Source organism: Dermochelys coriacea, chromosome 1 (assembly GCF_009764565.3).
Source record: "Dermochelys coriacea isolate rDerCor1 chromosome 1, rDerCor1.pri.v4, whole genome shotgun sequence".
Classification (NCBI taxonomy): Eukaryota; Metazoa; Chordata; order Testudines; family Dermochelyidae; genus Dermochelys; species Dermochelys coriacea.
The window spans coordinates 1,873,018-1,898,753 of NC_050068.2; the positions used below are offsets into that span (position 1 = coordinate 1,873,018).

At 46.7% G+C, this 25,736-nt stretch overlaps 1 protein-coding gene across 1 annotated transcript; it reads left to right on the top strand.

The window, feature by feature from the left end:
* The first annotated feature begins 385 nt into the window (after nt 1–385).
* Nucleotides 386–18,903, top strand: LOC119842118 (olfactory receptor 52R1-like). Its single transcript, XM_038370042.2, has 3 exons — nt 386–1,313; nt 8,764–8,783; nt 18,661–18,903. Exons 1-3 carry the CDS (start codon nt 386–388, stop codon nt 18,901–18,903), a joined length of 1,191 nt encoding a protein of 396 aa, XP_038225970.1.
* Nucleotides 18,904–25,736: the final 6,833 nt, after the last annotated feature.

The following is a 25,736-nucleotide window of genomic DNA, read 5'->3' on the forward strand; positions in this document are numbered from 1 at the left end:
TAAGGAACAATAATGGATACCCAATAGCCATACTCATTTCCTTCCTGCTGGTGTCTATTAATGTTTCTCACATCACGACACATTATTGACTAATGGAGCAACATAAAATATGGAATTGGCATAAGTAGGGTCATTTTTTCATAATTCATATCTCTAAATAATGAAAATGTCATTTTTCAGTGTGGGAAGAGTGACCAATCTACTTCCCCCATGAGAACAGCCTTCAGTAGTGCATGTAGTGTCTCATATTAACAATGTCTCTCCATCCAGGCATTTGTACTGCGACCATCACCCTAGACCCTGGGCACATACAGGAATTCATTGAAACCTAGTACATGCAGGAGACACCGTTGTGCCTCAGTGTTCGACACTTCCTCTCTACTTCATGTCAGATTCCAACACAACCAACTTCAACCCCTCCACCTTCATCCTGATGGGCATCCCTGGACTGGAGGCAGCCCATGTCTGGATCTCCATTCCCTTCTGTGCGATGTATGTAATAACCATCCTGGGTAACTTCACCATCCTGTTCATTGTGAAGACGGAGCCGAGCCTCCATAAGCCCATGTACTATTTCCTCTGCATGCTAGCCATCAGTGACCTGGTCCTGTCCATGTCCATCCTGCCCAAAATGCTGAGCATCTTCTGGTTCAATTCCAGGGAGATCAGTTTCAGTGCCTGCCTCACTCAGCTGTACTTCCTTCACTGCTTCTCAGTGATGGAGTCTGGGATCTTCGTGGCCATGGCTCTGGATCGCTACGTGGCCATCTGCCATCCCCTGAGACATTCCACCATCCTGACAAACCCCGTGGTGGCCAAGATTGGCCTGACCATAGTGCTGCGCAGTAACATATTCATACTGCCCTATCCCTTCCTGTTGAGGCAGTGGCCGTATTGCAGAACCAACATCATCCCCCAGCCGTACTGCGCCCACATGGCCGTGGCGAAGCTGGCCTGTGCCAACACCTGCGTCAGTAGTTACTATGGCCTCTTTGTGCAATTCTGTGTGATGGGTCTGGATGTGATTTTCATTTTCATATCCTATACCCTGCTCCTCAGGGCCATCTTCAGCCTGCCTACAAAGGATGCCCGTCTCAAGACTTTTGCGACCTGCATCTCCCACCTCTGTGCCACCTTAGTCTTTTACATCCCAGGTCTCTTCTTCTCTCTCACTTACCGGTTTTACCAGAATGTGCCCCTGCATTTCAATGTCCTCATTGCCAACATGTACCTCTTGATGCCCCCCATGCTAAACCCCATCATCTATGGGGTGAGGAGCAAACAGATCCGGGACAGGCTGCTCCGGCTCTTTACTCATAACAGGACCTGTCAGGGTTCCCTCCCCACTCTGAACTCTAGGGTACAGATGTGGTGACATGCATGAAAGACCCCCTAAGCTTATTCTTACCAGCTTAGGTTAAAACCTTCCTCAAGGTACAAACTTTGCCTTGTCCTTGAACCCTATGCTGCCACCACCAAGCAATTTAAAGAAAGAACAGGGAAAGAGCCCACTTGGAGACATCTTCCCCCTCCAAGCCCTACCCCCCCTTTCCTGAGGAAGGCTTGATAAAAACCCTCACCAATTTGCATAGATGAACACAGACCCAAACCCTTGGATCTTAAGAACAATGAAAAAGCAATTGGGATCTTAAAAGAAAATTTTTTATTAAAGAAAAAGTAAAAGAATCACCTCTGTAAAACCAGGATGGTAAATACCTTACAGAATAGTCAGATTCAAAACATAGAGAATCCCCCTAGGTAAAACCTTAAGTTACAAAAAGACACAAAAACAGGAATATACACTCCATTCAGCACAGCTTATTTACCAGCCATTTAAACAAAAGGAAATCTAACGCATACAAAAAGAAAAGGAGTACTTGTGGTACCTTAGAGACTAACAAATGTATTTGAGCATAAGCTTTCGTGAGCTACAGCTCACTTCATCGGATGCAACTGATGATGATGTATTCCTTTTCTTTTTGCAAATATAGACTAACATGGCTGCTACTCTGAAACCTAACTTGTTACAGGAGTTCTGAGGAGCATTCCTAATCTGTTCCCTGCAAAAGCATCACACAGATGCATCCGATGAAGTGAGCTGTAGCTCACGAAAGCTTATGCTCTAATACATTTGTTAGTCTCTAAGGTGCCACAAGTACTCCTTTTCTTTTTGAGATTGTTCAGTTAGGGAAACTGCAAAGAATGGGGCTGACAGTCCCCGAAACGGACAGTTATTCTACTACTTGGATTTACCAAGCCAGTAACAAAACAGCTTTCACAAGATTTTACTGGTTACACAGAAGCCAAAACACAGGTCCCTCAAAGCCACCGAGCCTTTGGCTTTCACCCAAACAGCCAAGTCAAGTATGATGATGATCATATAAAATCCTATGGCACCTTAGAGACGAACAAATTTATTTGAGCATAAGCTTTTGTGAGCTCACGAAATCTTATGCTCAAATAAATTTGTTCTTCTCTAAGGTGCCACAAGTACTCCTTTTCTTTTTGCGAATACAGACTAACACGGCTGCTACTCTGAAACATATAAAATCCTGTTCATCATATAAAGTATCAAAAAAGTTCTGGCTGTCCCAAAAGATCAGACACATCACCTCCCTGGTAAATGAGTATTTCATATCTTACCCAAATACAAGCCTCAAACCAATTCTTATTAATTAAACTAAGATTGATTTAAAAATAAAAGTGACATGAAAAGATCATTATGCATACAGACATGAATAGAGTTCTTAAATCAGTTTCATAAAGATGGTGGGCTTCAGAGCTGGAGAGAGTTCTTCCAGAATTAGTCTATAGATTGTGTCTAAATATTCACTATCAGTTTGGGCCAGGGAGTAATGGAGGCTCCAGTCTTGTGACTCACGCTTTCCCTGAGGAAGCTTAAGGACATATGAGGTAAAAAGAATCAGGTCCCAAGAGCCCTTTATACAGTTCCGGGCAGCACAGGAGTCCTTGGCTGAAGAATAGGTTTTTCAAGTAACTTTCTCTTTCATAAACATCACCAGCAATTAACTATCTGGATTGACATAAGGTAATTATCCATTCTGCAGTTTATAGACAGTTTACCACAAACTTTAAAGAGATATATAGACTATGATATTATTACACCCAAGTTTCATCTAATAATATTTCCTTTTCATCTCTCAATTAAGAGAATACAGCCCACCATGAGAACTCTTTGGTTACATTGTTAATCTCTAAAAAGTTAGACGTTAACATAGACTAGTACAGTCATTCTCTTCTACAGTCTACAGTTCAAAGCTCTAACCTATCTCACATAGAATGGCACTAATTACCATGTACATTCTTTTCTAACATGTCTTTAAAGGGTGAATCTGTGTTAATTAGTCTGCAAGTTGCTTAACCCTTTCTAGTCATGTGTCACACAACCCCCTTTTCAAGGCCTGGCTGTGTTTGCTTTAATTGTCATGTGCCCGGAAAGGGAGAAACTGAAAACAGAGTATTCCCAAGGGAAGCTCTGTGAAGGGTCTGCTGAAGCAATTGGAGAGTCTGGGGGACCTGAGTCGAAACAAGTTCCAGAGCCTTGGTGATTGGGGCACAGGCCTGCACTCCCAGAAGGAGGCATTACAATGGAAGATGTAGCGCCAGAGTAGATCTAGAAACCCAGAACCAGAGGCAGGGCCTAAATGCTGCTCCAACTCAAAAGCACATGGGTCCAGTGTGTGGGACCCAAACACAGCTGTCTGATCTATGTCCAACCACGAGGGTTGAGTGGGGGGGTGACAGCAAATCTAGAGCTGCTACACAGATGCTATGGGACTGTGAGTGGAAGGGGAGTGGAGTTGGATGGGGAGATGTCCACAAGATGTTCTCTTCACCCAAATGTGGCTCCCCTGCCCTCAGTATGTTCCCAAGGGCTCTGGTTCCTGGACTGATCCAGCCTCATTCTTCAAAGGAAATGTTTCCTGGACCATCCAGTGTTGGTTTGGGGTCAGGGAGAGGATTTCTCTCTCCTTGGAAAGTGCTCCCCACAATATAGAGCCAGGAGTCCATTTTCTAGTGAGTTTTTCCCGTCTCTCTCTCTCCCTTCATTCCATGCATTTAGGTTCATTTCTGCCTTTCCTTTATAAATGAACTGCCCCACATATACACCTCCCACTGGGCAAGAAGCAGTGTGCATTAGTGTGGTTATGAATCCAGGTACAAGTAAGTCATTGGCCATTGCCATCAAGCAGCCTGAAGCTACAAATTGCAACCAGCTCGGTATGGACCTGTCTGGAGGGATTGCTGCTTGGCGGCTGCTTCAAAGATGTGAGCACTTGTATAGCAGAAGCTGCTGCCCTGTTGCCTTCCACAGTCTTTGTGAGCATGTATGTCATGGCAGCAGGAAACAAGGAACAATGAAAGGGAGAGGGTGTGGTGAGGTGGCTGCCCCACACAGTCAGAAGAAGGCTGAAAACAGCCTTAGGGAGTGTCAGGGTTCCTTCCCCACTCTGAACTCTAGGGTACAGATGTGGAGACCAGCATGAAGGACCCCCTAAGCTTATTTCTACCATCTTAGGTTAAAACTTCCCCAAGGCACAAAGTGTTTGCCTTTGGATTAGGTAAAACGCTGCCACCACCAAGTGATTTCGACAAAGAACAGGAAAAGGACCACCTGGAGTTCCTATTTCCCCAAAATATCCCCCCAAGCCCTGACACCCCCTTTCCTGAGGAGGCTTGAGAATAAACAAGATGAGCACAAACCAGCCTTGGATTTTTAAGACCCAAAAACCCCAATCAGATTCTTAAAAAACAGAACTTTATTAGAAGAACAAACAAAGATAAGAGAACAACTCTGTAAGATCAGAATGGAAGATAATCTTACAGGCAGTCAGATTCAAAACATGGAGAATCCCTCTAGGCAAAACCTAAAGTTACAAAAAGACACAAAAACAGGAATACACATTCCCTCCAACACAGTGAATTTCACAAGCCAAAACAAATAAAACCTAATGCATCTTCTCACTAGATTACTTACTAACTTTACAGGAGTTGGAGGGCTTGCATCCTTGATGTGTTCCCAGCAAAGGTATCCCACAGGTAGACAAAAGTCAGTTCCCCCCTCCAGATTTGAAAGTATCTTGATCCCTCATTGGTCATTTTTCGTCAGGAGCCAGCCAGGTTACCTGAGCTTCTTAACCCTTTACAGGTAAAAAGGACTTTGCCTCTGGCCAGGAGGGATTTTATAGCACTGTATAGAATCATAGAATCATAGAATCATAGAATATCAGGGTTGGAAGGGACCCCAGAAGGTCATCTAGTCCAACCCCCTGCTCAAAGCAGGACCAAGTCCCAGTTAAATCATCCCAGCTAGGGCTTTGTCAAGCCTGACCTTAAAAACCTCTAAGGAAGGAGATTCTACCACCTCCCTAGGTAACGCATTCCAGTGTTTCACCACCCTCTTAGTGAAAAAGTTTTTCCTAATATCCAATCTAAACCTCCCCCATTGCAACTTGAGACCATTACTCCTCGTTCTGTCATCTGCTACCATTGAGAACAGTCTAGAGCCATCCTCTTTGAAACCCCCTTTCAGGTAGTTGAAAGCAGCTATCAAATCCCCCCTCATTCTTCTCTTCTCCAGACTAAACAATCCCAGCTCCCTCAGCCTCTCCTCATAAGTCATGTGCTCTAGACCCCTAATCATTTTCGTTGCCCTTCGTTGTACTCTTTCCAATTTATCCACATCCTTCCTGTAGTGTGGGGCCCAAAACTGGACACAGTACTCCAGATGAGGCCTCACCAGTGTCGAATAGAGGGGAACGATCACGTCCCTCGATCTGCTCGCTATGCCCCTACTTATACAACCCAAAATGCCATTGGCCTTCTTGGCAACAAGGGCACACTGCTGACTCATATCCAGCTTCTCGTCCACTGTCACCCCTAGGTCCTTTTCCGCAGAACTGCTGCCGAGCCATTCGGTCCCTAGTCTGTAGCGGTGCATTGGATTCTTCCATCCTAAGTGCAGGACCCTGCATTTATCCTTATTGAACCTCATTAGATTTCTTTTGGCCCAATCCTCCAATTTGTCTAGGTCCTTCTGTATCCTATCCCTCCCCTCCAGCGTATCTACCACTCCTCCCAGTTTAGTATCATCCGCAAATTTGCTGAGAGTGCAATCCACACCATCCTCCAGATCATTTATGAAGATATTGAACAAAACGGGCCCCAGGACCGACCCCTGGGGCACTCCACTTGACACCGGCTGCCAACTAGACATGGAGCCATTGATCACTACCCGTTGAGCCCGACAATCTAGCCAGCTTTCTACCCACCTTATAGTGCATTCATCCAGCCCATACTTCCTTAACTTGCTGACAAGAATGCTGTGGGAGACCGTGTCAAAAGCTTTGCTAAAGTCAAGAAACAATACATCCACTGCTTTCCCTTCATCCACAGAACCAGTAATCTCATCATAAAAGGCGATTAGATTAGTCAGGCATGACCTTCCCTTGGTGAATCCATGCTGACTGTTCCTGATCACTTTCCTCTCCTCTAAGTGCTTCAGGATTGATTCTTTGAGGACCTGCTCCATGATTTTTCCAGGGACTGAGGTGAGGCTGACCGGCCTGTAGTTCCCAGGATCCTCCTTCTTCCCTTTTTTAAAGATGGGCACTACATTAGCCTTTTTCCAGTCATCCGGGACTTCCCCCGTTCGCCACGAGTTTTCAAAGATAATGGCTAAGGGCTCTGCAATCACAGCCGCCAATTCCTTCAGCACTCTCGGATGCAATTCGTCCGGCCCCATGGACTTGTGCACGTCCAGCTTTTCTAAATAGTCCCTAACCACCTCTATCTCTACAGAGGGCTGGCCATCTCTTCCCCATTTTGTGTTGCCCAGCACAGCAGTCTGGGAGCTGACCTTGTTAGTGAAAACAGAGGCAAAAAAAGCATTGAGTACATTAGCTTTTTCCACATCCTCTGTCACTAGCTTGCCTCCCTCATTCAGTAAGGGGCCCACACTTTCCTTGGCTTTCTTCTTGTTGCCAACATACCTGAAGAAACCCTTCTTGTTACTCTTGACATCTCTTGCTAGCTGCAGCTCCAGGTGCGATTTGGCCCTCCTGATATCTTTCCTACATGCCCGAGCAATATTTTTATACTCTTCCCTGGTCATATGTCCAACCTTCCACTTCTTGTAAGCTTCTTTTTTATGTTTAAGATCCGCTAGGATTTCACCATTAAGCCAAGCTGGTCGCCTGCCATATTTACTATTCTTTCGACTCATCGGGATGGTTTGTCCCTGTAACCTCAACAGGGATTCCTTGAAATACAGCCAGCTCTCCTGGACTCCCTTCCCTTTCATGTTAGTCCCCCAGGGGATCCTGGCCATCTGTTCCCTGAGGGAGTCAAAGTCTGCTTTCCTGAAGTCCAGGGTCCGTATCCTGCTGCTTACCTTTCTTCCCTGCGTCAGGATCCTGAACTCAACCAACTCATGGTCACTGCCTCCCAGATTCCCATCCACTTTTGCTTCCCCCACTAATTCTACCCGGTTTGTGAGCAGCAGGTCAAGAAAAGCGCTCCCCCTAGTTGGCTCCCCTAGCACTTGCACCAGGAAATTGTCCCCTACGCTTTCCAAAAACTTCCTGGATTGTCTATGCACCGCTGTATTGCTCTCCCAGCAGATATCAGGAAAATTAAAGTCACCCATGAGAATCAGGGCATGCGATCTAGTAGCTTCCGTGAGTTGCCGGAAGAAAGCCTCATCCACCTCATCCCCCTGGTCCGGTGGTCTATAGCAGACTCCCACCATGACATCACTCTTGTTGCACACACTTCTAAACTTAATCCAGAGACACTCAGGTTTTTCCACAGTTTCGTACCGGAGCTCTGAGCAGTCATACTGCTCCCTTACATACAGTGCTACTCCCCCACCTTTTCTGCCCTGCCTGTCCTTCCTGAACAGTTTATAACCATCCATGACTGTACTCCAGTCATGTGAGTTATCCCACCAAGTCTCTGTTATTCCAATCACGTCATAATTCCTTGACATCACCAGGACCTCCAGTTCTCCCTGCTTGTTTCCAAGGCTTTGTGCATTTGTATATAAGCACTTGAGATAACCTGTTGATCGCCCCTCATTCCCAGTATGAGGCAGGAGCCCTCCCCTCACAGACCTTCCTGCCTGTGCTTCCTCCCGGTATCCCGCTTTCCCACTTACCTCAGGGCTTTGGTCTCCTTCCCCCGGTGAACCTAGTTTAAAGCCCTCCTCACTAGGTTAGCCAGCCTGCTGGCAAAGATGTTCTTCCCTCTCTTCGTAAGATGGAGCCCGTCTCTGCCCAGCACTCCTCCTTCATGGAACACCATCCCATGGTCAAAGAATCCAAAGCCTTCTCTCCGACACCACCTGCGTAGCCATTCGTTGACCTCCACGATTCGACGGTCCCTACCCAGGCCTTTTCCTTCCACGGGGAGGATGGACGAGAACACCACTTGCGCCTCCAACTCCTTTATCCTTCTTCCCAGAGCCACATAGTCCGCAGTGATCCGCTCAAGGTCATTCTTGGCAGTATCATTGGTGCCCACGTGGAGAAGCAGGAAGGGGTAGCGATCCGAGGGCTTGATGAGTCTCGGCAGTCTCTCCGTCACATCACGAATCTTAGCCCCTGGCAAGCAGCAGACTTCTCGGTTTTCCCGGTCAGGGCGGCAGATAGATGACTCAGTCCCCCGGAGGAGAGAGTCCCCGACCACCACCACCCGCCTTCTCCTCTTGGGAGTGGTGGTCGTGGAACCTCCAACCTCAGGACATCGCATCTCATGCCTCCCAACCAGCGGAGTCTCCTTCCGCTTTCTCCCCCCAGACATATCATCTGGTCCACTCTCCGCATTGGTACCTGTGGAGAGAACATGAAAGCGGTTAGTTACCTGTGTCTGTGTTACTGGAACCCGGACATTCCGCTTACCTCTTCTGGAGGTCACATGTTGCCAAGCTTCTTCACTGGCCTCTTGGCTCCTCTGTGCAACCTGCTCTACATCTTTAGAGCTTTGTGCCCCTAGAAGGCTATCCTGAGTTTGGTCCAGAAAATCCTCAGTCTCTCGTATACAACGCAGGGTCGTTACCTGTTGCTCCAGACCTTCAATCTTCTCTTCCAATATGGAGACCAGCTTGCACTTTGTACAGACAAAGTCGCTTCTGTCCTGTGGAAGAAAGACAAACATGGCACATCCAGTGCAGGTCACAACAGCTGAATTCCCCCCTTCCATATCACCTACCTACTATGAGCTTCCTCAGAGACGTTGGCAAGATGTAAGCCTCACTGGGCTCACTCCAGGCGAACTCCCAGGCAAACTCCTGCTGTGAGCTGCTCTGCTGTCCCCGCTGCTCCGCTGGTTCGCTGCCGCTCAGCTGGTTCGCGAGGCTCCGGCTATTTTTAAACAGCCAGGCTTCCCTGACGCAAACACACAGACACCCTAATGCCCGCCCCCTGCAGGCTAGCAGCCAATCAGACACTCACTCAGGCTCCCTCCCAGCAAACACACGCTCGGATACTTCCTCAGCAAGCAAACACACACACTCGGATACTTACCAGTCCCAGGCAAACTCCTGCTGTGAGCTGCTCTGCTGTCCCCGCTGCTCCGCTGGTTCGCTGCCGCTCCATATAAAGAATAGGTGGTTACCCTTCTCTTTATATTTATGACAGGGAGGCTGTACAGAACCCAGACAATCAGAAGAGGGCTTTTTCAGTCAACCAATGGGAGTTGTATGGTGAGATTTTGGCAAACCAGTAAAATGCCTGAAACCACTATTGCTTATTGCTAAAAGCAGCCAAGTGAGCAGGCCATAAAACTTAACAAAGGCAGGAGGGGAAGGGGCATAGGGTGCCACAGAAAGGGCAGCTTGACCCCATGTTCTTCCTGATAAGAATTGTGTTGAAGTTGGTGATACATGCATTTTAGAAGAACAGGATGTGCCCTCAAGAATGTGTCTGTCCAAGGCTGCAAACTCTGGGGAAAAACACACATGGTTAATCAATAATCAGAAGGAAACCTCTTGTTTGACTGTTGAAACTGCTTGCTTAACAAGTTTTCTTTAAGTCATTGTATGACTAATCTATAAATAAGGAGGGGAAAGTTTGAGGTAGTGGGACACTCCCTCTGGATGCATCTTGTGTTCCCCACCGGGAGATGGAAGTTTGGCCTCCGGAAGCCTGTCACTGTGACACTCGAGAGCCACACTCAGCTTCAGCAATTATCAAGGATTGGGGGTATTTTACTAACCTGTTGCAAATTTGTGTAAGTTTTTGAGACTAAATAAAGTTTAGCTTTAAGTGAAAGCACTCTTGTGTTGTCCTGTTTGTGCCAGCCATCTATCGGTCGGACGGCCGTGTCTCCCCTGATTTACTTCCTGACACCACCTCACAAAGAATAAAAGTTACCAAGAGCTTTGGGTTGAAAGAACCTCAGGTAACAGGGGAAGGTTGTTAGGGCAGCCAATCAGGGCTAGGGAGGGCCATATATGAAGGGCTGCTCTACAGAGCAGAGGCAGTCGCTCCCTGGAGCGCAAGGGAGAAGGACTGGGTGCCGGGAAGAGCACCTCAGATAGACCCATGCTGGGCAGGGTCAGGAGAGCAAGAAGGAGCTCCATCCTGACTGGCTGACAGACTGAAGCCTTGACACAGGGGTAAAAAAGGTGTTAGGGCTACAGAAAAGTGGCCCAGGGAAATGGGCAGTGGGGGTTGAAGGAGACATGTTGCTGCCGCCTCAAGGGTTCCTGGGTCAGGACCAGGAGCAGTGGGATGGACCGGGTCTCCCCCCTTGCCTCTACTTGCCACTGAGGGGAGTGGCCACTAGGGACTGCAGCTGGCCACTGCAGAAGGTGGCTAAACCTAAGACTGTAGTTTCCCACTGAGAGATAGTGCAGGGACTGAAGACTGGTGGGTCACCCCTGGAAGGGGGGAAACAGCGGAGCAGAGCACAGCTGGAGGGCCATGCCCAGAAACATATGCCATGATCCACAGAGTGACACACATCCAAGAGTGATGGAGAGAGAGGAAGTGTTGGCGGGGAAGATAGCACCTGAGGAAGGTGCACTGTTGGAAGGAGCTAATTCCCAGAATGGCCAGCAGGAGGTGTCATGGTGGTGAGCCCACAACCCATTACAGAGGGACATTTTCAGGGGTCACATATTGCATGTTTGATGGGTAATGGGGAAAACGCTATTTCATTTTCCTTTGCTCTGTACCTTGGCTTGCTTTTCCGCTGTGGTACAGATCAGAACTGAGTCTTTTCAGGACATGGATATTTGTCTTATATACAAATACAACATGAGGTACAAGGGAGATAGAATCATAGACTTTAAGGTCAGAAGGAAGCATTATGATCATCTTATCTGACCTCCTGCACAACACAGGCCACAGAATCCCACCCACCCACTCCTGTAACAAACCCCTAACCTATGTCTGAGCTATTGAAGTCTTCAAATCATGGTATAAAGGTGCAGAGAATCCTCCAGCAAGTAACCCATGCCCCACACTGCAGAGGAAGGTGAAAAAAACCCCAGGGCCTCTGCCAATCTGCCCTGGAGGAAAATTCTTTCTTTACCCAAATATGGTGATCAGCTAAACCCTGAGCATATGGGCAAGAATCACCAGCCAGACACCCAGGAAAGAATTCTCTGTAGTAACTCAGATCCCACCCCATCTAACATCCCATCACAGGCCATTGGGCATATGTACCGCATATTTACCGCTAACAGTCAAAGATCAATTAATTGCCAAAATTAGGCTATTTGTTCTTGTGTCCACATTGGTTCTGAACATAAATAATTCCTCTCCCTCCCTGCTATTTATACCTCTGATATATTTATAAAGAGCAATCATATCTCCTCTCGGCCTTCTTTTGGTTAGGCTAAACAAGCCAAGCTCTTTGAGTCTCCTTTCATAAGACAGATTTTCCATTCCTCGGATCATCCTTGTAGCCCTTCTCTGTACCCGTTCCAGTTTGAATTCATCCTTCTTAAACATCATGGGAGAACAGAACTACACACAGTATTCCAGAAGAGGTCTCAACAGTGCCTTGTATAACGGTACTAACACCTCCTTATCTCTACTGGAAATACCTCGCCTGATGCACCCCAAGACCCCATTAGCTTTTTTTCATGGCCATATCACATTGGTGGCTCATAGTCATCCTGTGATCAACCAATACGCCAAGGTCCTTCTCCTCATCTGTTACTTCCAAGTGATTCGTCCCCAGCTTATAACAAAAATTCTTGTTATTAATCCCTAAATGCATGACCTTGCACTTTTCACTATTAAATTTCATCCTATTACTATTACTCCAGTTTACAAAGTCATCCAGATATTCCTGTATGATATCCCGGTCCTTCTCTGTTATGGCAATACATCCCAGCTTTGTGCCATCCGCAAATTTGATTAGCACATTCCCACTTTTGTGCCAAGGTCACTAATAAAAAGATTAAATAAGATTGGTCCCAAAACCGATCCCTGAGGAACTTCACTTGTAACCTCCTTCCAGCCTGTCAGCTCACCTTTCAGTGTGACCTGTTGTAGTCTCCCCTTTAACCAGTTCCTTATCCACCTTTAAATTTTCATATTGATCCCCATCGTTTCCAATTTAACTAATAATTCCCCATGTGGAACTGTATCAAGTGTCTTACTGAAATCAAGGTAAAATTAGGGTAGTTATCCAGATCACATTTTTCACCCCTTTCTTAAAAATAGGAAGTATGTTAGCATTTCTCCAGTCGTATGGTACAACCCCTGAGTTTACAGATTCATTAAAAATTCTTGATAATGGGCTGCAATTTTTTTGTGCCAGTTCCTTTAATTCGCTTGGATGAAGATTATCTGGGCCCCCAAATTTAGTCCCATTATGCTGTTCGAGTTTGGCTTCTAGCTTGGATGTGATAATATCTACCTCCATATCCTCATTCCCATTTGCCATCCTACCATTATCCCTAAGCTCCTCATTAGCCTCATTAAAGACTGAGGCAAAGTATTTGTTTAAATATTGGGCCATGCCTAGATTATCTTTAACCTCCACTCCATCCTCAGTGTTTAGTGGTCCCACTTCTTTCCTTGTTTTCTTCCCTTTGCAAGTCCAACTCTACATGGCTTTTAGCCTTTCTCACTTTATCCCTAGATGTTCTGACTTCAAAAAAGTAGCTTTCCTTGCTGATCCCTCCCATATTCCACTCCTTCTAGGCTTTCTGCTTTTTCTTAATCACCTCTCTAAGATGCTTGCTCATCCAGCTTGGTCTACAACTCCTGCCTATGAATTTTTTCCCCTTTCTTGGGATGCAGGCTTCCGATAGCTTCTGCAACTTTGACTTGAAGTATTTCCAGGCCTCCTCCACCTTTAGATCCACAAGTTCTTCAGTCCAATCCACTTTACGAACTAATTTCCTTAATTTTTTAATGTTAGCCCCTTTGAAATCAAAAACCCTAGTCACAGATCTATGTTTGTTTATCGTTCCATTTGGTTTGAACTGAATTAGCTCATGATCACTCGAACCAAGGTTGTATCCTACAACCATTTCTTCTATGAGGTCCTCACTACTCACCAAAACCAAATCTAAAATGGCATCCCCTCTTGTTGGTTCAGCAACTACTTGTATCCAGGAAAATCTGAGCCCTATTATTATTATTAGCACTTGTCCTCCAGTCTATATCTGGGAAGTTAAAGTCTCCCATGATCACACAGTTCCCATTAATATTTACTTCATTAAAACAGTTAAAGATGTCTCTATCCATATCCAGATCGTATCCCAGCAGTCTATAGCACACCCCAAGCACTCTCGCAGGGGAGGCTCTAGTCGCTTTCTTCCCCAATGTAATTTTTGCCCAGACGGACTCTGTCTTATCCATTCCATCGCTTCTTATTTCTTTACAGTCTACCTCATCGTTGATATACAATGCTACCCCAAAAAGAAAAGGAGTACTGGTGGCACCTTAGAGACTAACAAATTTATTAGAGCATAAGCTTTCGTGAGCTACAGCTCACTTCATCGGATGCATTTCATGCTGTAGCTCACGAAAGCTTATGCTCTGATAAATTTGTTAGTCTCTAAGGTGCCACCAGTACTCCTTTTCTTTTTGCGAATACAGACTAACACGGCTGCTACTCTGAAACCTGTGATTATGCAATGCTACCCCACTATCTTTACCTTTATTTCTGTCTTTTCTAAACAGCACATACCCTTCAATACCTGTACTCCAGTCATGACTATTATTCCACCATGTTTCTGTTATCCCTAGAATATCTGGTTTCACTTCCTGCATCAGTAACTCTGGTTCCTCCATTTTGTTACCAAGGCTCCTCGCACTAGTGTACAAACATCTTAATTTTTGCTGTTTGGATTCGCTCACATTCTTTACCCAATTAGGCACAGACATTCTACCACCAGTATCACCTATTAGACTGGTATCTACACTACCCTTCCTCCTTATGTCCATTCTCCTACCCATGGCCATATCCTTTCTTACTTCTTTTTCTTCCTTCTCAATATTAAAATCTGACGTGGGGATTACCTTGACATTTCCCAAACATCTCTTCCAAATTCCTAGTTTAAAGCTCTCTTGATCAGTTGTGCCAGCCGCCATCTTAGAAGTCTATTTCCCTCCCTAGTCAGGTGAAGTCCATCCCGAGAGAACAGTCCTCTGTCCATGAGTGCCTCCCAGTGGCCATACATCCCAAAGCCCTCCTTATAGCAACACTGCCTGAGCCATCTGTTGAGCATCATAATCTTGTCACAGCTTTGTTGCCCTTCTCTAGGAACAGGCAGAATCCTAATGAAGATCACCTGAGCCTCAATTTCCTAAAGCATCTTCCCCTGCCTGGCATAGTCTCCCTTGGTACGTTCCAGTGAGAATCTAGCGTTATCATTTGTTCCCAGGAAGGATGATCAGTGGATTCTTTCCTACTCCCATTAGGATCCTCTTCAGCTTCAGGTCCACATCCCATATCTTAGCACCCGACAGACAGCACACCCTTCTGTTCTCTGGATCAGCTCTGGTTACAGGCCTGTCTATTCTTCTCAGTAATGAGTCCCCAATCATGTATACCTGCCTTTTCCTGGTGATGGCGCAATTCTCCAGTCTATCCCCCATTCCCTCTCAATTCCTATTTTCCCTTATAATCCTCTTCAACCCATCCTGTATCCTCCTGGGCTCATATTTGGTGTTGTTATCTCCAATGACTCTTCCACTCTTCCTATAGGACTAGCTGCTCTTCTCTTCTTCCTTGCCATCTCACCTTCAGTGACCACTTGCTGTTCCCCTTCTTCATTTTCCAACTCCGCAAACCTGTTCCTGAGCTCTGTTTCTCCTTCATTACCCTGTCTTTTCCTCTGCCTGGTTCTCTTAGTCACATGTGTCCACTGTCCACTTTCCTCACCCAGCAGTCTCCCTTCAGAGTTCTTTGGTCCTGCTTCCATCTGCAAGTCTGAGCTTTTCCCTTCAGCCTCCTCATGTCTTTGCTCCACCATCTGTTCGAACCCCCTTCTAAACTCGACCCGAGTTTCCACCTGCATCTCCAATCCTCTGATCTTTTCTTCCATCAGTTCTATCAGGTGGCACTTCATGCAGACGAAACACATTTCAGGTCCATTTCACATTTCACCCTCCAGGATCATGTACATGCCGCAGCTTCCACATCCAGTCATCCTCATTGTGTCTTCCACTGCTTGGGTCACTCCCACTGCTGCCTCTGTGTCTGTAGTCGCCTTCCCACCTAAATCCTGTTAGCCCGGGAAACACAAACCACACAAAACACCATCACCCACAGCAACACAACCCCCCAGCGAGCACTGCCAGACCACCCCACACTCCCTTCACTAGCCTGTCTGTTCCTCTGGCTGGCTCTCCTAGTCTTCCCCTCACAGACTCCCCTTGCCAACTCCCACTCAAACGCCCCTGTTTCCAGCTCTGTGTGTCGGCTCCTGTGCCACTGCAGCTGTCTCGTTGTGTACATTGATTGAAGTGACAATCTGTAGCCCAAAGCAACCCCCTGGCTCCCTCAGAGTCACCACTGTTATATAACTGCAGCAAATCTTCTACTAAGTATGCCGTGTGAGCTGTTAGTGGAAAACTTAGAGGTTTCAGTGAAAAAATTAAGGTGGATGAACACAATGGAATATGGAATAAGTTTATTCCCACCTAATGATTTTCCTGGGGTCATACTAATCACTTAAAATCCATCTTTCTCTAATTAATAAATCTCTTATATTTTTTACCTAAAACAGTGTGTTGTTTGAAGTGTAAAGGGAAATCTCCTAAGGAATAGGGATGATACATTCTCCTATACGCACTGAGGGAATGGAAGACTGGGTTATATACTTACCCTGGTCATCCTTCTGTCCAGAGCAACACAGTGCATCTCTGGGGTCTGAGGCTGGCAAGCTGGGGAGAATTTCCTGGAGCCTCTCTATGGATTCTTTATGGATTCATGAGTGGTTAGAGAAAACACTCAGGTAGCTCAGTTGAGTTTGTCCCTGGCTATGAATGTCTGTGTCAGTGCAGGACCTGGAGGGGTCTTCAGCGTGTCACATTATCACAGTGTGAGGCGGGTGCCAGAGAGCTCAGCAGTACCCGACTACCAGCTTGAAGCCCAGGAATACTGTCACAGTGGCACTACATGCAGGGTGAAATGCAGAGCTTCTTGCCCTGAGTGAGATTTCCACTTCATACACTGGTGTAGAGATTTTAAAAGTGAGACTTAATACGTGCTGCCTCGAGATCAGTCAAAGAGGTTACCAGTTTGCCATTTTCTCTTTGCTTATTTCGGGAAAGGGATGTGGGGTGGGGGTGGGGGACAGGAAAGCAGCAAGATAGTGAAAACAGTAAAACAACTGTAAAATTGGAACTGTTCAGATTGCAGGCAGTAGAAAAAGAAAATGAAAAATAGGAAAAGTTTGGAGCTAAAGCAGGCAGAGGCTGCCAGAGAGCACACTGAACACAGAAGTGGAACAACAATAAATTAAGGAGAAAAAGGGAGAGAGGAAACACCAACTGGAAAAGCTGGAAATGCAGAATCAGAAACTTCCCACTCCACTGATCCCCACCTCTCCAAAAATACACAAATAAGAGCAGTTCTGTTCTGCATACAATGAGGCAGATGATATTGCTGAATACTTCACTGCCTTTGAGAGGCTGTGTCATATTCAAAGATTCCTGATGACCAGAAGATGCCCCCCTTGCAAACTTAACTGGTAAACCTCTGGATATATTCAATAAAATGCTAATTGAGGGTGTTTTAGATTATGGTACATTCAAAGAAATAGTTTTGAAACAATTTCAGATGACCCCTGATATATTTAGAGTGAAACATAGTGTCCTCCCGCTGAGCCAGAGGGGGAGGGACACATCTGTGAACTATGGCTGATGGAGCCAGACTATGTTCGCCCCTCCCACCCGAAGTCAGAGGGCAGAACAGGAAGTATAAATGATGGGTTTTGAAGCTCAGTTGGGTGGCAGTTGCCGAAGGAAACAGACACTGCCTGCCAGCTCCCTATCTGGGAGATTGCAGGTTACAGTCACTGAGCTAAGGACTGGTCTGACCTGCGGGAACCACCCACTGACAGAGGCACCGAGAATTTGCTGAGACTGCCTCTGGCCTTCTACCCAGATGAACCAGAGGACCCCCTACAGATCCAGGAACCCACTGACAGTAGGGGAAGAAGTGGCCCACGGCAGCCAACCCTAGACTGGCTGTGTTGCAGCCAGAGACCCTGTCAGCACATTTTGCCTGGATTCCCTGCTGACCCGGGGTGGAGTTCTGCTCCACTGTTAGGTCCCTGGGCTGGGATGCAGTGGAGTCTGGAGGGCCCACCCCTGCCTTCCCCCCCACTCTAGCCCGAGGAGGCTAAGATTGTCAGCCATCTGCCAGCACTAGGATGCCTGACCCTCTTGTTTTTTTGGCCCTGAATACAGGCCTGACCCATAGAATTTTTGCTGTCCATTCCTGACTAAGGACTTGGGGCTACTAACTGTTTGTTTGCTGCTCAACCTTGAGTACAGGCCCAAGCCATACACCCTATACTGCCTGTCCAGACTGAAGGCTTGGGGCTTATAACTGACAGCTACTGAGCCCTGACAAAGGGCTTGGACTCATAACTGTTTGCCCCGATTGGAGGCTAGAGACCCTAACTGATTTCTGCTCTGCCTGGACTTCTGCCCAGAGCCAAAGGCTGTGGGTTGTCTGGCTATTTCCCAAACTGTGGGTGATGCCCAGCAATGTAATGAGCTGGAGTGGCTCCCCACTTACTCAGAGGGGGAGGGACGAACTTTAATCCACTTTACTTGGTGAATAATGTGGACAGCAACCCAAACCTGGCAGTAAGGGGTCCTGTGAATGCCACACTTAAGATATCCCTGGTGCCCTGGTATTCACATGGAGGCCCACGGGCTACATGCGACTCATCAGACTAAGCCACTGGTGGGCCATGGGAGTCTGTTGACATTAAGCATCAGCAAGCACAGGCTCCTGCAACTCCCACTGGCCGTGGTTCGCCATTCCTGACCAATGGAAGGTGTGAGAAGCAGCGACTGGGCTGTGGGGAGTGGTGTGGGCTGCATAGGTGTGCTGGTTACTACTCCCTGTAGCTCCCATTGGCTGGGAACAGTGAACCACGGCCAGTGGGAGCTGCAGTTCGCAGTGCCTGCTGACACTCAATGTCAGCAGACTCCCACGGCCTGCCAGCAGCTTACCCGGATGAGTCGCAAGTGGCTCGTGGGCCGCCGTGTGAATACCAGGGCCCTAGTGGGAGAGATGGAGCTGGACAATCTCATTAAATATGTGGCCGAGAGCCAGCAACATCAGCAGGTGTCTGAACTTCAGCAACAACAACTAGTGCAGAAGCTGAGGCCCCCACAACGGCAACTGCTCCAGGACATGGGGGCGCAACACCAGGAGCAGCAGCAATAATGTCTCCAATAGCTTGTGACCCTTCTGCCTGGACTGAGCGGGCCAACCCCCAGAGGTGCAGTGAATACCCTCACATCCCCGTTGCCGATACACTTTTCCGGGTTGGGATCTCTTGATGACTTCAAACCATTTCTTATAACCTTTGAGTGGGTGACTGTGGTTGCTGGGTGTCCCCCATAGCAGTTGGAGACCCTCTTGGCCTTATGGGGGTAGCCCAGACTATTTATTGGGGGCTCCCAATCTCTAAGAGACATGCTATAAAAGTTTCCGCCACAAGAATTACACCAGTGGGGCCAGTTGATCCCACCTCTATTTCTTGCTATCAGGAAAGTGCCCCAATCATCCACCAAATTCTCCCCCTTTGAGCTCCTGTATGGCAGGTAGCCCCATGGCCTGTTGGATCTAATGAAAGAACCTTGGTAACACACTCCATCAACCATGCAGAGACTCCAGCAGTATGTCATGCAGTTGCAGGGGACACATGGCTCAGGGAGTCAAGAAGTACCCCTTGCGGTTTATGTACTCACTGGCTTGGTGCTCCGGTGCCAAGATAGGGATATGGGTTCCATCTATGGCCCTACCACAGTTAGGGAATCCCATTGCAGCAAAGCCATCTACTATGACCTGCACATTTCCCAGGGTCACTACCCTTGGTAGCAGCAGATCTTTGATTGTGTTGGCTACTTGCATCACAGCAGCCCCCACAGTAGATTTGCCCACTCCAAATTGATTCCCGACTGACCAGTAGCTGTCTGGCGTTGCAAGCTTCCACAGGGCTATTGCCACTCACTTCTCAACTGTGAGGGCTGCTCTCATCTTGGTATTCTTGCGTCTCAGAGCAGGGGAAAGCAAGTCACAAAGTTCCCTGAAAGTGCCCTTACGCATGCAAAAGTTTCGCAGCCACTGGGAATCATCCCAGACCTGCAACACTATGCGGTCCCACCAGTCTGTGCTTGTTTCCCGAGCCCAGAATCGGCATTCCACCGCATGAACCTGCCCCACTAGCACCATGATGCCCACATGGGCAGGGCCCGTGGTTTGAGAGAAGTCTGTGTCCATGTTCTCATCATTCTCATCATCATGCTGACGTCGCCTACTCGCCCAGTTTCGCTTTGCCAGGTTCTGGAGCTGCATATACTGCTGGATAATGTGTGTGGTGTTTAATGTGCTCCTAATTGCCAAATTGATCTGAGTGGGCTCCATGCTTGCCGTGGTGTGGCATCTGCACAGAAAAAAGGCGCGGAACGATTGTCTGCTGTTGTCCTGACGGAGGGAGGGGTGACTGACGACATGGCTTACAGGGTTGGCTTACAGGGAATTAAAATCAACAAAGGGGGTGGCTTTGCGAGAAACTGAATGGCCGCCTCAAGGATAGAACTCAAAACCTCAAGGATAGAACTCAAAACTGGGTTTAGCAGGCCATTGATTTCACAGAGGGAGGGAGGGAGAGAGGAGAAAATGAATACAAAACAAATCTGGTCTATTTCTTGTTTTGAGTCACTTCATCTATCTTTATACATCATGCTGGCAGCAGACTGTACAGTACGACCGCTAGCCATCGTCACCTCCTGGGTGCTCGGCAGAAGACGGTGCAGTATGACTGCTGGCCATCATCTTCTGCTAGCTGCAGATTAAAAGATAGTGCACTGTCGGTAGGACTCAATCGCCATGAGACAAAACAAGGGAAATGACCTGGCTGAGTCAATCCCATGTTTGCCCAGGCACCCGGTTAAAAGAGCACCCAGGACTACGTCGACGACAGCTACCGGTCATACTGCACTGTCTGCTGCCAAAAAGGCAATAAGCTGCTGCTGTGTAGCAATGCAGTACCACGTCCGCCAGTACCCAGGAGACATACGGTGATGGTTAGCTGAGCGGGCTCCATGCTTGCCGTGGAATGGCATCTGCACAGGTAACTCACGAAAAAAGGTGTAAAAGGTGTCTGCCCTTGCTTTTACGGAGGGAGGGAGAGAACGGGGGCCTGATGATATGTACCCAGAACCACCCGTGACAATGTTTTAGCCCCATCAGGCACTGGGATTTCTACCCAGAATTCAAATGGGCTGTGGAGACTGCGGGAACTGTGGGATAGCTACCCACAGTGCAAAGCTCCGGAAGTTGACGGTTGCCTCGGTACTGTGGACACAATCCACCGACTACTTGCACTTAGAGCATTTGTGTGGGGACACACACACTCGGCTGTATAAAAACGCTTTCTACAAAACCGACTTCTATAAATTCGACCTAATTTCCTAGTGTAGACATACCTAAGAACTTGGGGGCAATTAATTGTTTGCTGCTTGGCCCTGAACTCAGGTCCTAGCCACAGACTCATTGCTGCCCTGCCCTTACAAAGGGCTTGGACTCATACCTGTTTGCTCCTTTGCCATGATTATAGGCTAAAGACACTGACTACCACTTTGTCCAGAATGCCAGCTAGAGTCACAGGCTGTGGCTTGCCTAATTATCTCCCTAACTGTGGGCAATGCCCAAACATGTATTGAAGCCAAAGTGGTCTCCCACTGACTTAGAGAGGGAGATACCACTGCTAATCCACTACAAGAAATCTTAAGAGGGGTAATGTGGAATTTGCAAACAAAATGAAAGATTTCATAGGCAAGTTGGTAAGAAGCAAAGGTGTTTGAAGAAATGTTTGACCTTGTTTCTCAGGAGCATTTCTTAAACAGATGTAACAATGAGGTAAAACCATGTCTATGGGGGAAAAAGTGAAAACTGTGGATGAGATGGCCTCTTTCTAGCTCATGATTTTGAGCAAACACAAGCATCTATTGTGTATAAAGCACAGACAGAGGGGTTTACACCTGGTGGGAAGCAGGGTTCCATTTTATCCTTTTCCTCTAACCCTCAATCCAAATTTGAAATTTTACTGATCACCTGAGGAATAAATGCCCTGCGCTGGGAGGAAGCAGGCAGCAGGTAGCCCATGTGATTTCTGCGACCCTGAGCACAGAAACCCTGCAGGCATCTGTCACTTATCATACAGGGTTTGTAAAATTAGCCTCTGCACAACCAGGCATGAAGCACATCAAGGCTGCCAGCATTAATGTCAGGGAAAAGATTGGCTGGGAAGATACAGGGGCCTACATTTTTGTAGTTACAAAGCGTATAGTGCAAGAAGGTGACGCACCGCCAGGACGGATGGCAGAGTTTTTATTACTAGGAGGTCACAAAATCCTTGTGCCTTTGGTTAAAGTGCACATAGAAACCGAGGGTTTGGGAGCTGTAATATCAGTGGGGGTACTAGACAATAACCCTCTTGATATGCTAATTGGGAATGATTTCTTCCATGTAGCTCCATGTTAAAGGTCCACCTGCTGCAAGAAGGAGCATTCTGCTGGGACCTTAGAGGAAAAGGGTAACATCCTAGGAAGTGCTGAAGGAATGAGAGTCTCCTTGATTCCCCTGCAGCAGGGAGAAGCTGAATGCTTCCAGGGGTGGGAGTGGTTGAGAGCAGTTCCGACCCCACAACCAAAGGAAACTCCTATACAAAGGCTCAAAGCTTGTCACAGCAGACAAACAATAATTAAGATGGTCTGCTGTGTGCACGGGGAAGCTGAGGCACACCTCCTCATGGCATTCATGAATATCTGTATTGAGTTTTCACTACCTGGAAAAACATATACAAAAAGGTTTTCTATTGACCCAGAAAAGGTACATTTGCTGACTTTTGAGATCACTAGGCTCATGTACAAAGTGTTAAACTATATACAGAACTCTGCAAGAACACATATGGATAACACTACAATTGCAATACTTGAGAGTTGTCTGATCAAAATGTAAAGATGGCTTTTTACACACTGTCTCTGCCTTAGTCAGTGATTAAGACTCCTGCAGTAAATTAGGAGGGGAGGTGTTATACTCTGCCCCAAAGCAAGACCCTGGCAACTTCATAAATATAAAGGGAAGGGTAACCACCTTTCTGTATACAGTGCTATAAAATCCCTCCAGGCCACAGGCAAAATCCTTTCCCCTGCAAAGGGTTAAGAAGCTAAGGTAACTTTGCCGGCACCTGACCCAAAATAGCCAATGAGGGGACAAGATTCTTTCAAATCTGGAGGGGGGGGCTAAGGGTTTTGTCCGTCTGTGTGATACCTTTACCAGAAACAGAACAAGGATGCAAGCTCTCCAACTCCTGAAGAGTTAGTAAGGAATCTAGTGAGAAAATATTTTAAGTTTTCTTTGTTTTTTTTTTGCTTGTGAAATTCTCTGTGCTGGAGGGAATGTGTATTCCTGGTTTTGTGTCTTTTTGTAACTTGAGGTTTTGCCTAGAGGGATTCTCTATGTTTTGAATCTGATTACCCTGTAGAGTATTTACCATCCTGATTTTACAGAGGTGATTCTTTTACCTTTTCTTTAAATAAAATACTTCTTTTAAGAACCTGATTAATTTTTCATTGTTCTAAAGATCCAAGGGTTTGGGTCTGTGTTCACCTGTACCAGTTGGTGCGGATTTTATTATCAAGCCTTCCCCAGAAAAGGGGGTGTAGGGCTAGGGGGAATATTTGGGGGGAAGACGTCTCCAAGTGGGCTCTTTCCCTATTCTTTGTTTCAATCGCTTGGTGGTGGCAGCGTACCAGGTTTTTAACCTAAGCTGGTTCCCAAGGCAAGAAAGAAATCTGTATCTTGGTGAAGTTTTTAACCTAAGCTGGTAAGAATAAGCTTAGGGGGTCTTTCATGCAGGTCCCCACATCTGTTCCCTAGAGTTCAGAGTGGGGAAGGAACCTTGAATGTCATTACCCTGTATGTATGCATGTACCATTTTTGTACCTAAAGTTATGAATATTGACCATATACCTGTATTTCAAATGTGTTTGCTCCTGGATAACACCGAGAATGTAGTTTACATCCAGTCTAGCCAGCACATTGTTGATGAAACATTCAAGGTCCATTAAGTACATGAGAGGTCTTAGAAGAAGTTTATCCCCACCTGATGGAAAGTCCTGTGACCATTCTAGCCAGGATATGGTCCCTGCTGTGAATCATTGAAGCAGGCAAGATCATGTGACCAGCTCATGTGACACTGGACTCCATCTTGTGCCTGTACTTTCCCACTAACTGTGCTGGGGCCTTTTGCTTGGAAAAATGACATTCCTTCCCCATGACAGAACTAGTTAGAGGGGGAAATGACATCATCACTGGCCTTACTCCACCCACAACTCAACACCTGGAAACACCTAAGGAACCAGGACTGGGCTGGGGCTTTGTTCCCTGGCTGAAGGGGTTTCTAGCCTGTCTATGGAAGACTGGTGACCTGTTTGTACTATGAGAGTGAGACACTGCTTGACTCAAATCCTGTCTACTTCATGGAATTTAGATTGCAGTTCTGTTTATTTGTAGGTAACCAACTTTGATCTGTTTGCTATTACTTATAGGCATTTGAAATTTATCCTTCTATATTTAATAAATCAGTTTTATATTATTTTTCCTAAAACTAATTTATAAAGGTTTTCTGCTCAGGAACAGGGGCTGGTGGATTGTCCTCTCCACATTGAGGGATGTAGGGGGGACTTGGTAATAAAGATGCATTGCTCAGGTTTCTGAACATGGCAAGAGGGTTCAGCTCTGGGGTATTAGGCTAGGAATCTGTGAGGGAACTAGCTGGAACTTCTCAATTTTTGGTTCATGATTGGCTATTGAAAGCATTCATGTAACTGCACTGAGTGTGTCCCTGTCTGTGTATGGCTGTGTAAGTGCATGACCTTGAGAGGATTGCAGCTTGTCACAGCCTCAAAGTGTGAGCAGGGCCCAGAGGGCTTAGAAGTAACCTAGTTGCAGGTTGAACACCAGGGAAGTTTGTGAAAGCCACCGAACGAACATGCCCTGCTAGAGAGTCCATTTCCCTCTTATCATGCACTCAGTTGCTGACAGAGAGACCTTGGTTATGGCAGGGATGTCAGGACTCCTGGATGCTGTCTGTTATTCTCTGTGTGACATTGGCCAAGTCACTTCTCCCTGTGCCACAGTTTATCTATCTGTATGATAATAGTTATTGATGAGGATTACTGATCTCTGGTGACTGCCCCATGTGCCTGCAGAAACTGCTGGTGTCTCCTCTCAGTCATCTGTCTCCTGACCTGTCTGTCTACAACCTACTCATCCATCCTTAGCATTTAAAGGGTATCAGAATGTATGGAGAACTAGGCATCATCCATAATCCTCTTACTAATCAGTGCAGCATCTTGCACTCACTGTCGGCTCCTTGTCAGGCTGCACGGGCACCCATTCCAGTCCTGGAGCAGAGGGAGCAAATCTTTGGGAGGGGAGGGAGGTGGAGATTGTGACACCCTGGCACCCCCATATTTACCACTGTCTTATAATGATGGTATGTTATGTACAAAGGATGCCTTGAGAGGTTTCATTCTAAAAGTCTGAATCTGTTTAACATTAATACCCTGTTAAGTTGTATGTGCTGTCATTGTATATGAAGTTATGGCGTTTAGCTATGTATGTGCTACTAAAATATGTTGTGAGACTGAGAACACCCACAAGCAGCCTTCAGGTACATCAATAAATAGGCCAAATTATGTTAATAGATTATTGAGGAAATGCACACAAGCACAAGGATTACCCCAGGAATTGTGTACAACAGAAACCTCTCAGAAAAAGCACTACATCGGAGTAGTGAAACTGGGGGTTGGAACCCCTGAGGGGGGGTTACAAAGTTATTACATGGGGGGTTGTGGGATGTTAGCCTCCACCCAAAACCCCACTTTGCCCCCAGCATTTATAATGGTAAATATATTAAAAATGTTTTTTTAATTTATAAGGGGGTCACACTCAGAGGCTTGCTGTCTGAAAGGGGTCACCGGTAC

Coding starts and splice junctions, on each gene's coding strand:
- LOC119842118 (XM_038370042.2), top strand. CDS start 386: ATGTCAGATTCCAACACAACCAACTTCAACCCCTCCACCTTCATCCTG. Junction 1,314..8,763: donor CAGGCTGCTCCGGCTCTTTA/CTCATAACAGGA, acceptor TCCAACCTCAGG/ACATCGCATCTCATGCCTCC. Junction 8,784..18,660: donor ACATCGCATCTCATGCCTCC/CAACCAGCGGAG, acceptor CAATGTCAGCAG/ACTCCCACGGCCTGCCAGCA.